Source organism: Papio anubis, chromosome 5 (genome assembly GCF_008728515.1).
Source record: "Papio anubis isolate 15944 chromosome 5, Panubis1.0, whole genome shotgun sequence".
NCBI lineage: Eukaryota > Metazoa > Chordata > Mammalia > Primates > Cercopithecidae > Papio > Papio anubis.
The window spans coordinates 128916032-128931332 of record NC_044980.1 but is presented as its reverse complement, the minus strand read 5'-3'; the positions used below and the strand labels follow the sequence as shown (position 1 = coordinate 128931332).

Genomic DNA, 15301 nt, shown 5'->3' with positions numbered 1-15301 from the left:
CTGGCCCCTGGGAACACTGCGCCCTGACCCAAAGACCCTTCCTGAACTAGAGTGGCAACCCCAGCGGAAAGGGAGACCGAGGCGTCGGGAGGCTGTGTAGGGTCTCGATTCCAGTACCTGTAGGTACCGTGGTTCTGATCCCCTGGCCGAATCTTTCTTCCTCTGGACAAAGAGTCCAGTTGGGAAACCTTCCTGAAAGGCGGCGCGCCAGCCCGGGCACAGAAGGCTTGCTCGCCGCCTGCTGACTTCCTTACTTTGCACATGGAAGGGACAGGGACCGCGAGCGTGCAACTAGCCTGGAGCTACCTGTCTGGACTCGCAGGCCCTGTGGCTGTTTCCCCACTGCTGCCACCACCTCTCTTGCTCCTTGACACCGAGGAGGACCCCACTAGGATCTCAGCGTCGTGAACTCACCTGAACTTTGGAAGGTTGGCACTCCGGGGCCGCATCCCCCTGGGGAAATGACTGAACGCGGGGTTTCAGTGGGTCCCGCCCGGGTCTAAGGACCCTGTGTTCCTTCTGTGGGCACGGGCAGTGGGAGGCCAGTGGAAAGGCGCAGGGGCCCACCTACGCGTCTCACATCTTCAGGGGCCGCATTTCTACAATAAAAACTCACCCAATTAGACCTAGTGCTGAGAACGTGCTGGTAATTGTTTGCGCCGCTTTGGAAAAGGGGATAAGGGTAGATGGATCCCGAGTAGGAGACCCAAGGGAGACCCACCTCCCCTCCCAGGACATTTTGATGATACTACCCCCTCTTCAGCTTTTCCCCAGGGTCGGTCAATTACTTCCTCGGGAAGTTTTTTTTCAGGATGGTCTCCAGGGAAAATTGCTGCCTGACCTGCTGAATAAATTCCCATTAACAGGGCTCCTGGGGACCCTTTCTGCAGGGCAGTTCCTTCCACCTGGCATCTTCCCTTTTGCTCTGGGCTTCCCTGGGCCTGAAACCCCTGAAGAGCCATATCTGGACCAGAACCATCTGGTGAAGGAAGAGCCTGAAGGTCAGGTGGTGGCAGTTCCTCCCAAAGGAGATGGGGCACTTCCTCCCAAAGGAGATGGGGGCCTGCCCTGGAGAACCTGGCAGGAGGGAAATGGATGCATAAACCCAGTTAAGGGGAAAACAACTTCAAAGAACTTGAGAAGGACTAGAAAGGCTTGTGATAACCTTACAAAAACCTTAACCAAAGTTAACCCAATTATAGGGAGTCTTTTTATGGGGCTTTAAAACCGTTTCAGGAGTCACCTGGCTCTGGAGCACTAGAGCTTAGAGAAGGTTTGACTGAAAATGAATTTGACAGACTGGCTAATCCAGTCATTCTGACCCACGCCAGGGTCACTTGGGCTTTGGCAATCTTTAGACAACTAAGGACTCTTGGCTCTGGCCAAATGCGTACAGGCACAAAATTCTGCAACAATTCTAAGAGCTGTGACACTGAAACTGGTTCCTGAGGCCAGATTGAGGTTGGGGAAGAGAGATTGGCCAGGGCTCCCGAGGCCCAGCCCAGCCCACCACTTCTCCTCAGTCAGTGCCCAAGATTCCCTCCTGGCTCCTATCCCAGGAAGCACTGGAGAGGAGGCATAGAAACCAGAAAAGCCTCCCCGGGCTTGATTCTCCACACCTTCCAGAACTAATACCCACCAGGTCCTAACAATGCCAATTCTATGATCACCTCATACAGCATTTCAGTTTGGTCTTCAGAAAGGTAGCCAAACCTCTGCAGCCTATAATAAAGGTAACCCAAGCTAATCTCCATGAACCTTGGTTGCAGAGAGGACTAGATGGAAATAAATGTGAGAAATATGAGGGCCCGTGGCTGGCATACAAAATCACAGGCTGCTGAAATGGGGGACCCTTCAGCCTTGGTCTGAGGGCTTGGTCTGAGGGATTAGGAGACTAATGTAGAGGCAGAGTATCCCTCTACCACATGTGGTGGTGGCCAGATCTGATGGCAGTATGCAGAGCGGTCAAACGTACAAGCTCTGGAGTTCAAATGCCTGGCTTTAAATCCCAGCTCCACCTCTCACTAGCTGTATGGCCTTGTGCAAATAACCTATTTGAGCCTATTCCCTCATCTGCAAAATGGGTGTTATATCACCTAGCTCTACAAGTTTGAATAATAGAGTATAACCAAAGTTATTATAACCAATAACATGCTAGCATAATGCTTGTACAAAATGAGCATCCAAATGATAGCTATTTGTAGAACTGAGCTATAGGCTTGAAGCAGCACTGCTGCTGGGAGAAGGAGACCCCACCAACAGGATGTGCTCTCACTAGGGCCCACTGTCTTTTGTGACCACAAACAAATGCAAAGACTGGTTCCTTCATGGAAGAACATGAGTAGATGAACATCATCTACTCATGACTGGCTTAGGATTCACTTGTAGTTCCTGGGCCAGAATCAGCTCAAACCAGAGTAATCCAGGAGGCTTTTGGGATCTCTCTGATGTCTCTACAGGGTTGCAGTGGCCTCAGCCACCTAAGTCAAATGCTTGGCCACTTCAAATGAATAGATACTTTGGGAATAAGTTTCTGGGTAATTGAGCCTGCACAGACCTGGAATCTAGAAAGCACACAGAGTCAGTAAGGGTACTATCTGCCAGCATTGTGAACCCAAGTAACATGGTTCTCTTTTCTAGGATAGTATTGGACTGAGGGGTAATGGGTTCTTTCTCATGTTGAACCCAGCCCCAGATTCTCTTCTGAGCAGCAGGGATGTGTCTGAATTCACATCTGCCCTCTACAGATACTTAGAATAAGTGGACTACAGTGTGGTGATTGGATATTTAGATGGTGTTAAAATTGAACGCATATGTCTTCCCAAGATTCCTACGTTGAAGCCCTAACCCCGAGAGTGGCTGTATTTAGAGTAAGAAAGTGAAGTTATATGAAATCATAAGGGTGGAGCTCTGTTCTGATAGGATTAGTGTCCTTGCAGGACCACAGAGAGCTCTCAACTCTGGTCAGGCGCAGGCACTGAGAAAAGGCTATATGAGGACACACTGAGAAGATGGTTATCTGCAAACTAGGAAGAGGGCCCTCAATAGAAACCGACTCAGCCGGAACTCTAATCTTGGAGGACTTCTAGCTTACAGAACTGTGAGAAAATAAATTTCTGTTTAAGCTACCGAGTCTATGGCATTTTGTTGAAGCAGCCCAAGCTAAGAGAGATGACTGTCTGGGAGTAGACCTGTGCACACACCCTCCTGCCCTTTGCTCTCCCACCAGTTCCAAGATGTCTTGAAATCACCTTTGGAGACAGGGCATGGCAGGCTAAAAATAGGAATAGGGCCCATGTCACAGGTGTTTGTTTGGCTTCCTCTGCTATAACCAGCCACCATGAGCAGCCAAGAGGGTAGAGGAAGACATTTTTGTTGGTGGGGGTTGGGGGAGAGGCTGGAGATCATGGTGGGGAGGTAGTTGCCGACACTAGGAGCCAAGGAGAGGTAGCATAGTGGTGACCAAGAGTCTGAGTCCTGGAGCCAATGACCTGAGCTTGGTTGTCCACTCCATGCCTTCATCATATTTCTGATAGCCCGTTTCATCATCTGTAGAATAGAGATGACAATACCTGCTTCAAAGGATTTTCAATATGGAGTGAAACATGATCAGTACAGTGTTCAGCTCATGTTTGACATGTAGTAAATGCCCTGAATGTGAGCTATCATTATTAACCAGGATGGCCATTTCAGAAGTGCGTGCAGCGGTACAAACAACTGCTTCCTGTCAGTGACCTGTCCTTTATCAGCCATGTGCTATCAGGAAACAGTAAAGAGGTCTGTACTTCCCAACAGGTATGCCCAGAATTGGAGGACAGCTATTCTGGGTCTTTCCTCACTTTGCACTTTCCCCCTAAACTATCTCATTTGCTCTCATGGCTTCAGTTGCTTTTCAGATGACTCTCTCCACACTATCCCTGAGCCCACTGAACACCTCCATTTGGGTATCTCATGGGAAACTTCAAACTCAACAAGCCTAAAACTTATCATCTGTCTAAATTAGATCCTCCTTCAGTCTTCATCTGAATAGATTGCACCAGCGTATGGTTGCCCAAAGTAAAAAAGGCATGGTGGTCCTTATTGACCCTAAACTCTTCCTCATCCTCCAATATGTAACTCATCACCCCCTAGGCACCACTCTACTCCTGTCCATGTCCACCATCACAACCCTAACTCAAAGTTCTACTTCCATTTTTGTCTCTCCTCACTCAATATAACATATCTGCCTCCAGCCCCAGCATATATACCAATGGCTTCTCTTTGCTCTCAGGATTAAACACAAAAGCCTAATAAGGACCAGAATCATCTGGTCCCACCAGCCTCGTCTTCTCTCACTCCTCTTACACTCCAGTGGCCTTTCAATCCCTAAGGCTCCTCTGCCTAAGCTATTTGTCTCTCCTCCTTCCTCTGGCTTGATGCCTTCTCATCCTTCATGTCTCCAGTTAAATGTTTCTTCCTCAGAAAGGGCTTGCCTAAATCCTGAGGTAAGATTATATCCGCTCAAAACCCCATATTGCCTCCCCAATCACAGCTACTAAATAACTGCATAATTAGTAGCCCAATGCTTCTTCCCACTAGTAACTGTAAGTTGTATGAACAGAGAACAGGGATATCATCTGTCCTGTTCACTGCTGTTTTCTCAATGCCTAGCATAGTTTTAAACAGAAAATAGGCAATAAATATTTATTGAATGAAATATAGTGGGAAAACAGAGCTAGAGGTTAAAGTAAATTTGAAAGGTGTATTTACATCTAATATCCTTTGATTTTCCATCTTAAACTAACCTCGTATCAGGTGAAATACTGAGTTAAACATTCCTTTATTGATTGGTCTTCCAAGTGGCTAGTTTCCTAGGGGTGGTAATCCAAAGTTGTTAGCAACTAACGTTTCCTGTCTCCACCTAGGTAACACTTCAGTTATTACTGTGTCTCCTGCAGAGACTAAAGAACAAACAATTTAAAAGTTTGTACCTTTAGCTATTTCTGCTTGAATAGCTTTCTCCTTTTCCTGCAGAAAAGCACAGATCATTGCAGTAACATTCACATGCCTTCTGAATTGCCTTGAATAAGAACTGGTTAAATCACTGTTTCACGTAACAACTTCCTCATCTTCTTGGACTTTGATCCCTTCCCTGGCTACTATATCTAAAATTATAATTCCACCTTGTTCCCCAACCCTGGTATCTTCCTTTCCTGCTTTTTTTTTTTCTTTTTTTTTTTTTCTCTCTTTGGAACTTACTAGTAAACACACACATATATTTTATTTACCTTGTTTGGTGTCTTCATTAACCAGAATGAAGATCCTCAAGAGAAAGAATTTTTGTTTTAACTACTCTTATTCCTCAGCCTGACATCTAACAAGCCCTCAAATATTAGTCAAATGAATGAACAAGCTCATATGGCTCAGGGCCAGAAAAAATAGAAATATTCAGAAACACAGGAGTAGAGTCTATAGTTTAAAATCTCCCTCATTTGTGGGTCCTGCTTCTCCACCCTCCAAAACTGATTAACCTAATGAACTTGGAACTACTCAGTTATAGCTTCACTTTCCATGAGGACAAGAACTATGATTCCAGCTCTACTGCCTAGCATAAAGCTTGACCTGTAGTAATCACTGAATTGGCAAGTTAGTATTAATTGGGTTACAGTCCAAGCTGCTATAACAAAGCCATCCACCACTCAAGTTTTTTTCTCACAGTACTGTTTCAGGGGTAGCACAACTGTTATCCTCATCCCTCAGCTTCCATGTCCACTTCAAGGTGCATACTCTAGATCCTGCCTTCATATCTGCATTCCAGCCAGAGGAGAAAAGAGCAAGGGGTGCATTCCTCTTCCAGATATAATGCAGAAGTGGTGCCTATCACTTCTGCTAATATTCTACTGGCCAAGCTTAGTCACATGACCATACCTAGCTGAAAAGAAAGCTAGGAAATGTGGTATCCAGCTGGACACAGGTGTTCTGCAATGAAAGGGCAAATGGGCACTGGTAAGCTTACAGCAGTTTATTAAACAGACAATAAAAGGAAAGGACCTTCTTTTCATATGAACATCATCTCTCCAGCCTTACTATTTACACATTACTAGTTTGTGCCTGCATTCTTCACCTTCACTGAATTCACTAACTTGGTCTAAACAATTCTAAGTTAATGAAAACCACATTTCACAAAATTTTATGTAAACAAAAGGCAATTAGGGAAAGTCTACTGTTAATTACACTTCTGAACTAATGTTGGCAAAACTATAAAGTGGATAAAATCTAAAAAGCCCTCCAGACCCTTTGTTGTTTCTTCTTCCTGAACTTCTCCCCCTATATCACCCACACACACTCTTCCGCAAAATTAATCTTTTATTCTGAAGCACAAATATGGTTCATATATTGGTTTTATCTTATGTTCCCACTCCCACCTGAGTGCAACAAAAGGCTTGCCCCTTATGTACAACAGTTAGGGAAGGATATTATGGAGTCTAAACCATGGCACTAAAATCACACTACAAAATTTTTAACACCCCAGCTTCTGTAAGCTCTGAAATTAAAAGTACACTTTTTGCAGTTATTTTCTCTTGTCAAGTGTATCAAGGAAACTATGCCCTGTCTACTTTCTTTGGGAAAATATTAAATGTTAACAGGTTAAAAGCTCTAACTTGACTATTAATTTTGCAGGTTCTACAAGCAACAATTCCAAGAATTTGGTAACTTTGTAGCAAAGTCCAAAAGTTCAAAGAGAAAGGATATGAGAGTTTTCTTAGCTGAATTTCCCCCTTTCTTCTCAATTATACTTTAGCCAACCCTCTCAATACCCCACCCCACATCAAACCACTTCTCAGGCATAAAGAGATCTAATAAAACATTGAGCTAGAAACAATTCAACTAAGAAGTATATTATTACATTATTTAAAAGGTAAATTCTAAATACTTAAAAAATTCACATCCTGCTTCAGTACTCTCATTAATTCAACAAATACTGGCATGCTTACTTATATCAAGAACTGTTCTAGCAGTGGCAACACAGGTCTGTCCTCACAGATCTTACATTCCCATGAGGTAAGATAATAATAAACAGGGTAAATAAATATATATGTTGGATGGTGATAAATGCTACGCAGAATGAAAAGCTTTCTTAGGTACAAAGAACTCAAGAAACACTTTGGAACCAAACCAACTTCTCTAAGAACTCTTCCAAAAAAGGAGCTAGAGCTCCATCCATAATCAGTAAAGTATCTGTGAAAGAAAGCCAAGGATCAATGTACAGTGACTACCAGAACAGGTTAGAAGGGCACACTCATAAACCTTTGCTACTGGTTTGGGGGTTTGAGTTTTTACTTTTCTCACCGTTAAAATTCTCAGCATTTATCTCAGATGAAAGTATTATTTAAAATGAAATAATGGAGGCAACTTATTAGATGGGGAAGGGGTGATTAAGACAAAGTATAAGCATCTTTTCAAAATCCATCTCTAAACATCAATAAACTGCCTCAGAAAATCTCTCACTAGGAATTACACACACACCCACTTGATACAATATGGATAATAAGTCTTAACCACCAGTCTAAATCCCTCTTCCCACCTCCCATCCGACATACTTTAACATGGAGACGGTTAACCAAGCGGCCCATAGCTCTTCTTTGTATTGCCCATTACCCTTAAAAAAAAAAAAAAAAAAAAAAAAATTTAGATAGAAAGAATAAGTTATTTTTGTTTTTGCAAAGTTTATTATAGACTTACAAATTCGACGACAAAAATCAGTAATATTTAAAACGTTAAATGGGAGGGGTGTTTTAAAAATGCTTCCTTCTTTCAATCATAAATACTATAGAGCTCTAAATAAGTACTCCCTTATAAACATTGCTGCAGCCTACTGACAACCTTAAAAATGTTTATAAAATGATACCTGCATCAAAACTGCTGTAATACAAATAGTATTAGCCACTGTCCCACCCCCTCATCACCTGAACTGTTTTGGCTATAGCAACCTGAAAACTAATTATCTTAAACCCAAGAGAAGCCAACATCCTTAGTGCTCACTGAACCTTCTTCTGCCAGGACAAATGTGCTTTTTAAAAAAATACACTTCTAAAACAATCAGTGATGTTGCTACAAAATACCTTACAAAATGCCTTTTAAGTAAAAAGACATAGGAATGAACTGATTTTCAGAAATTGGTAGGAATGTCCAATCTTTTGGCTTCCCTAAGCCACAATGAAGTATAATTATCTTGGGCCACACATAAAATACATTAAACACTAACGATAGCTGATGAGCAAAAAAAAAAAAAAAAAAAAAACCAACCAAACAAAAAAACTCGCAAAACAATCTCATGATGTTTTAAGAAAATTTACCAATTTGTGTTGGGCCATATTCAAAGCTGTCCTGGACCACATGCAGCCCATGGGTGCGGGCTGGACAAGCTTGAATACCGGAAGCCTTTCCTTAAAAAAAAAAAAAAAAAAAAAAAAAAAGGGAACGAGTGCTTTTACATTTATCCTTTTAGGGTTAAAATATGTAGTTTGGTTTTTCTACATTTCTGGCAAGGGCACATGATTTTTCACCATTCCATTTTTTTTTTTGAGATGGAGTTTTGCTCTTGTTGCCCAAGCTGGCGTGCAATGGCATGATCGTGGCTCGATGCAGCCTCAGCCTCCTGGGTTCCAGCGATTCTCCTGTCTCATCTGGGATTACAGGTATGCGCCACCACACCCGGCTAATTTTGTATTTTTAGTAGAGACGGGGTTTCACCATGTCAGTCAGGCTTGTCTTGAACTCCCGACCTTAGGTGATCCACCTGCCTCAGCCTCCCAAAGTGCTGGGATTACAGGCGTGAGCCACCACGCCTCGCTCACCATTCCTTTCTAATTAGAATGAGTTTGCACGTCTTCTATATGTAATTCAGAGGTTGGTGAAAGTGTGCACCACAGTGACAGTGATGCAAAGTCAGTCTGTGATTTAAAATTTTTTCAAAAAAGAAGACAAAAGAAAATAAAAAATCGTAAATTCACAAAGTGGATAATCAAAGGTTGATACACTGAGGTTAAGCAACATCAGAAGTAATTATTCTGAATTAAAGAACTAGTAGAAATGTAAAAGATAGTAATAATTTTAAGATTTGAGTTCTTATGTTCTAAGTACTGTTCTAAATACTGTACTTGTATTACACTTCAATTAATCGTCCCTTAAATCCTTCCTATGAAGTAGACTTTTCCTTTACAGGTCAGGCAAGTGAGGCATAGAGTGGTTAAGCAACTTGTCTAAGCTATGAGGCCCATGACTCAAACGCAGGCAGGCCAACTCCAGAACAAAACAAAACAAAAAAAGACACATTAAGCAAGTTTTGAGGTTTATTAAAATAAAGAATTAGCAAACAATATGCAAAAACAAAGTTCTTAAGAGTTATGGCTTTGAAAAGCACAATATAGTAAAACCTAATACATTTTTATAAGTATCAAAATAACAGAATTGAAGCATGTTGCTAGAATTTCAGCTTCTACAACATAAACAGAAGCAAAACAAATACAAATAAGCAGCAGACCTACAGTGCAGCCATCAGCTTGGTCTTCATTATCTGCATATGAAATATCTTAAGAAAAGGTGGGCAGGTAGACACAAACATCTGTTTCCATGATTACAATCCTCTTCAATTTTAAAATAAGTGAAGTTCAAAATACAACTTACGCCAACCATGTTAAAAAAAAAAAAAATCACTTCCCTAACCATTATCTTCTAGAGTTCCTATAGTTAAAATACTTTATGAATAAATCAACGCAACATTATCTCGATATTAGAAGGGAAAATCTGACCCTAAAAGTTTGTGTTTTTTTTGTTTGTTTTTTTTTTTTTTTAACAAAGAACTTCGGATTCTTTGGCCTTACTGGAGTTTTGTTATAGTTAACACCAGTCTGTATTAATTAAGAAGGCACTATTAATGAGGGGGGGAATCTACCTGTACACAAAATTATGTACTTTAACAGCATCTTCAAATAAACCTTTAAAGGATAATGGTTTATGGTCATTTTAAGAATTTTAAGAACTGAGTTATTTGGACAAGAACCATACAAACCTTTTTCACTCTGCCATGAATGATCGAAGAATCCTGCTCTAGGACTGGATCTTTTCATAGAAAATAACTTATCACCTGTTTTACTGCAATTGCTACTAGCAATTATTATATAGCATGTGCTCTTCAAAACAGAAATAAAAACTGATGTGTGAAATCCCTTTCATTGGTTTTGGTAAACCATCCAATTCTGGGCTGTCATTTCAATTATAATACAGTTGTATTTTAGAAGATAAGATAATCCAATATAACAAAGGCTTGATAAATATTGTCACTCTGTAATCAGGACATACTAAACTGCAATTCAGCAAATTCCAAAGAACTGTCCAGGTTTCTTTCCAGCAGGTTGAATTCTTTGTTTATGCAGAAGAAATGCCTTCAATTCTCACATTCGATTCATGCATCTTGTATGATAAGAAAAGTTAAGAATTTTACTTATATCAATGAGAAAAATGCTGCTGCTCTGGAGGACCTGAGATTAGTCCCCCAAAAGCTGCCCTAATAATATCTGATACCACCTATAAACCACCACTTAGGAAAACTCTCTCCATAAAAATCACCAAACACTTCTAAAACCACCAGGCTACCTACTACCCTAAGACACGTGCTCATCTAGCTGAACAATATAACGATGACACACATTTATATTTATACCCAAGAGAATAGGTGAGGATTTAACTAGTAAGACAAAGAAGGGATCTGACATTCTTTAAAGTTAAAATATAGGTCCAAAATATAAGTCATCACAAAAGGCTGAACTCAGTAATTATCAAAAAATTCTTCCTTCCTTATGAAGCAAAAAGGGTATTTATATATTTTAAGTGGCAAAGGTGATAATGATCCAAAGCACTATCAAGCAAATGACTAGAAAAAGTATAAAGAAATAGATCTAAATTGGTACATCAGATGTTCTCTATCACAGAAGTACAGCACTTTGATAGGTACTATCAAACTTTTTAGAGTTTCTCTGCTGTTGGTAGAATTTCATTTTTCGTATAAACTTTCTCTTCCAACAAAATATTACCACATGGGAAGGAACTGTTCCCCACAGGTACCCTCAGGTAATATGGAAGGTTTTTAACATGAACCCCAGTTCTAATCTTGACAACAGATTTCAGGTATGAGTACTTAATGATCATATCCTGAAGGATATCTTACTCTCAACTGTTATGAAAGGTATAAAATAGCTACATCCTCTATCTGTGCTATTAGATGTGGCTTGTTGAACTGTCTAGTACTCTTACTCTGGATTTCACCTCAGAAACCCAACCAATTCTATTTTTTTTAATATAGCAACAATACAATGTGAAAATTATTTATAGTCTGACACACATATTTGACATTTTGATTGACGTCTTCCTTAAATTTCCTCTTTAAAAAAAAAAAGGTTAATGTTAGTAGATCAATAACGTGCCTACTAGTTTACATTTCATGTCAGCCAGGCAATACTGACCAGACCAATACTGACCAGACCATAAATATTATGTAGAGATGTTAAGCCATTGCATCTCTTATATCTTGCTTTTTTGCCAATCAACATCTTTTTGTTGCTTTAATTCATTACTGAGATTTCATTCTATTCTGCTTTTTGCATTACGAAACTGGTTGCAACTTTATTATTCCCAGATTCTGTCTTTTCAGCCAGCATAAACATACTGTACATGCTATGTGATTATTCTAGTGGTGCTAGAATTTTACTATAAAACATTCTGTAGATTAAAATGTATAACCATAATTTGCTAAAATGGTTTCTTTCAGAGGTACTTTCCTTTCAGTAGCCAGTTTTTTAAAAATCTTACTAGCAAATTTTATTTCCTATACATAGATAAATGAAAATCCTTAGGGACTGTAAGAATAGCTGGACTGAATAAAGTTTTCATTTAAAGTCCAAGGGTGTGGAGTTGACAACTTTTAAGAGACACAACAGGCTTATAGTTCTCTGTCAAACACTTAATTGTTAATAACTTTAGTACTGTCATTCATGAGACACAACTCCTAAGAGAAAACAAAGAAAAAGCCAATCATGTAAGATCTTTTTAACTCAATACTGTGGCATAACGACCTCAAATAAAAACAATTTTTAATTAACTCACAGTAGAAAACACCAATAAAACAATTCTTTAATTTCCACTAGTTTACTGCAGCCCAATGAAGTTGATTACATACATCCATTATTCAATCGGAGTAATTTTTTTCCACAAATTTGTTCCAGAGATCGTGCCGTAAGCCTGGTAAGTAAAAGAATGATGAAAATGTCAAAGTTCTATCAAGTAAGCAAATATTCTCTCTCATGTGGCCGACAGAACTCTGGAAGAAACAGAATGCATGTCATGTAATACTTACATTTAAGGCTCAGGTGACTGTCAGAAAGTATTTCTTTTACCCAGCAAAGAACTGTGAGCTGAAACACAAATGGCAATTCATCTGAAAGAACTAAAACCATCCACTGGCTGCACATTGAAAAAGCAATAAATAATGACACAGAAAACAAAAGAAATTGCATAATTCTTTCCTCGAAAATGCTTTTTTTTTTTTTCTTCTTCACAAAAGCAGAAAGGACAAAGTGGAAAGTCAAACCAAACTAACATTTTAAACAGAAGAATTACATGACTCCATATACTTTCGAAAGGCACCAGAAAATAAAGCTTTCACTGATAGTTAATTAGGCATTTTTTTTTTTTCCAAAATAATTTCTTCATTCTCATGTCATAACTAAGTGTCCATTTGACGACTCCCGAGAAAAAAACTGGTTCAAAGTCCTTTATCCAAAGCCAAAAACATGATTGATTAAATGGATATTTTAGAGTTTTCATTCATGTCTTTTCTCTCTAAAGATTGTGTTTTGGGAGACTAGCTTCCACGTAAGTACTTAAAAAATGGAAAAAGAGCATCATTGATAAATGAGAGAAGAGTCTATATTCGTTGATGAATGAGTGTTTTGTTTTGTTTTCTGAGATGGAGTTTCGCTCTGTCGCCCAGGCTGGAGTGCAGTGGTGTGATCTCGGCTCACCACAACCTCCGCCTCCCAGGTTCAAGTGATTCTTCTGCCTCAGCCTCCTGAGTAGCTGGGACTACAGGCACGTGCCACCAAGCCTGGCTAATTTTTGTATTTTTAGTAGAGACAAGGTTTCACCATATTAGCCAGGCTGGTCTCGAACTCCTGACATCGTGATCCGCCTGCCTTGGCCTCCCAAAGTGCTGGGATTACAGGCATGAGCCACTGCGCCCAGTCGAGTGTTTTAAAATCAGCTATCCCTACATCCACTGCTGATTCATTTAGTATCAGATCAGTAGCCTCATTCTTGGGGCCCAACTGAAGAGCCTCCTATGGCTCCAGTGCATAGGTCCTTGCATAGGGAGGCTGACGCAAGTAAGAGCAATGGGATTAACTACATGATTCGTCAGCACTGGTAACACCCATGAAACTGTAGTGAATTAAAAAGGCACCTTAAGTTGGAGCTATAGAATATACAGTCTTATAACCTAGGTTGAAAGTAAAACAAAAACCAGAAAAAAGCATAACTTCCTACAAATGTAATCTATAAATTGCAGTGTTTGTTAATACAAAAAAGGTACCTAGGATGTAAGGATAAGCATCTAAGTCCAAGTCACTTGAGTGTATTTTATCAAAGGTTACGCTAAAAACTGTCACCCATAAAAGTGCAAAATAAAAGATTAATGCATGTCAAAAATAGAGTTCTTGCAACATTGTCCAAAAGCAGCAAACATAGTTGAACAGGGCTGTGCATGCACTGTCACTTGCTATAAAGTAATGCTTATGACAGATTTTGAGTAAATGACATATACTTGAGATCAGTTATTTGCAATAATTTTTTTTAAAAAAGGAAATGTTTCACAAAAGATATATAGCATGAAGTCACATTACACTGAAGAACACTTATCTGTATTAAATGTAAATTTTATGTCATCTAGAAAACTATCATTTTGCATTTACTGAACACTACTGGTTAGAGCAGTGCATAGTGTTCCTTCAAATAAAACTTTGTTTATAGTTTCGTTTAAGCCCCTACCATACACTTTTGCAAAACAATGAATTATACTTTAAGTTGGTGGGACAAAGAAACTGGTAAAAGTACATCTTCTGGAAGATCAAGAGTAGGAGGGAAAACTTACTCTTCACTGTATATACCCTCTTATAAGCTACTATAACTTTTCATCATGTGATGCATTTTCAAATAAATTTAACAAATAAAAAAATTTTAGGGCAATAAAGTAAAAGCATGTTCCAGTTTAAGATCAATGCCAAATTTCTGAACTGGGGCATAATACTTACTCTGCATCTTTTACAACACTTCTGAGAGTTAATCACATGAACATGAATACAAACAAATGTAGATTCATCACAAAATACAAATGTATTGGTCACAATTATGTAGAAAAAAATAAGCTGTAATATCTGTTTTCCATGTAAGCTCACAGTATCTGTACTCAAAGTTTCTCTAAAATTAAAACAAGTCCACTAACAATATAATTGAAAAGAATACTTCTGCATTATGAAACAGAAGATATGGGGTTCAGAGGGGAGCCCATCTGAGTAAGGACTTTATCCAGCCACTGAAGAGGACCATGAAGATGAATCTCAATCCAACATGGGGTGCTGGTTACATCCTGCCGGTGATATTCTGCTCCCCAACCCTATGAAAATGAACAGATATCATCACAAATCCCTCTTTAAACTGTTAACCACTCTAAACCAATTTTACTATAACAAAAAGATAGTTTTTAACAGTAGAGATATGTAGAATTTACGTAAAGAGAATAATGATCACAAAACCAGTCTTAGTATTCATCATGAAATTAAAAGCAAGACAACAGCTACATTATTTAAAGATACATGAATTCTAAAATAATATATAATTCCCTTAATAGAAACCCTTGGAATCAGTTATATTTCATAATTTTTTTAAATCTTAAAAAGGTAACACAGTACAGTATCTCATAATTAAAACAAATATTTCTGCAGTGAGATACATTCTCCCTAAATGGGATAAATGCAAAATAGAAAATCACCACTAGGGCACCACAGTAATAATTACTGTAGACAAGATATATTGAAGAATGCAAAAATTGTGGGTAAAATATAAAAGAGAAACTGTGTATTTACATAGCCCCAAAGAATCTGCCTCCAAATATTTATAAATACTATTTTCTCTTAATTTCTTTGTAGGACTTAATGACTATTTAAAGGAAAAATTATAACAGTATTATAAGATATATAATGTGCAGATGTAA

General features: G+C 39.1%; 1 protein-coding gene across 7 annotated transcripts in view; it reads right to left on the bottom strand.

Moving 5' to 3' along the window:
* Positions 1 to 9319: 9319 nt before the first annotated feature.
* Positions 9320 to 15301, bottom strand: part of SMAD5 (SMAD family member 5) — a 49756-nt gene continuing 43774 nt past the window's right edge. For 2 of the 7 annotated variants that reach the window (XM_009209141.4, XM_009209143.4), the window contains exon 7: positions 9835 to 14704. In XM_009209141.4, coding sequence (XP_009207405.2) covers positions 14561 to 14704 — 144 coding nt within the window. In that variant the 3' untranslated portion in view covers positions 9835 to 14560. Of the gene's footprint in view, positions 14705 to 15301 lie in introns of all 7 variants that reach the window. The other 5 variants (XM_009209142.4, XM_017959899.3, XR_002522748.2 and 2 more) reach the window with 4 other exon arrangements.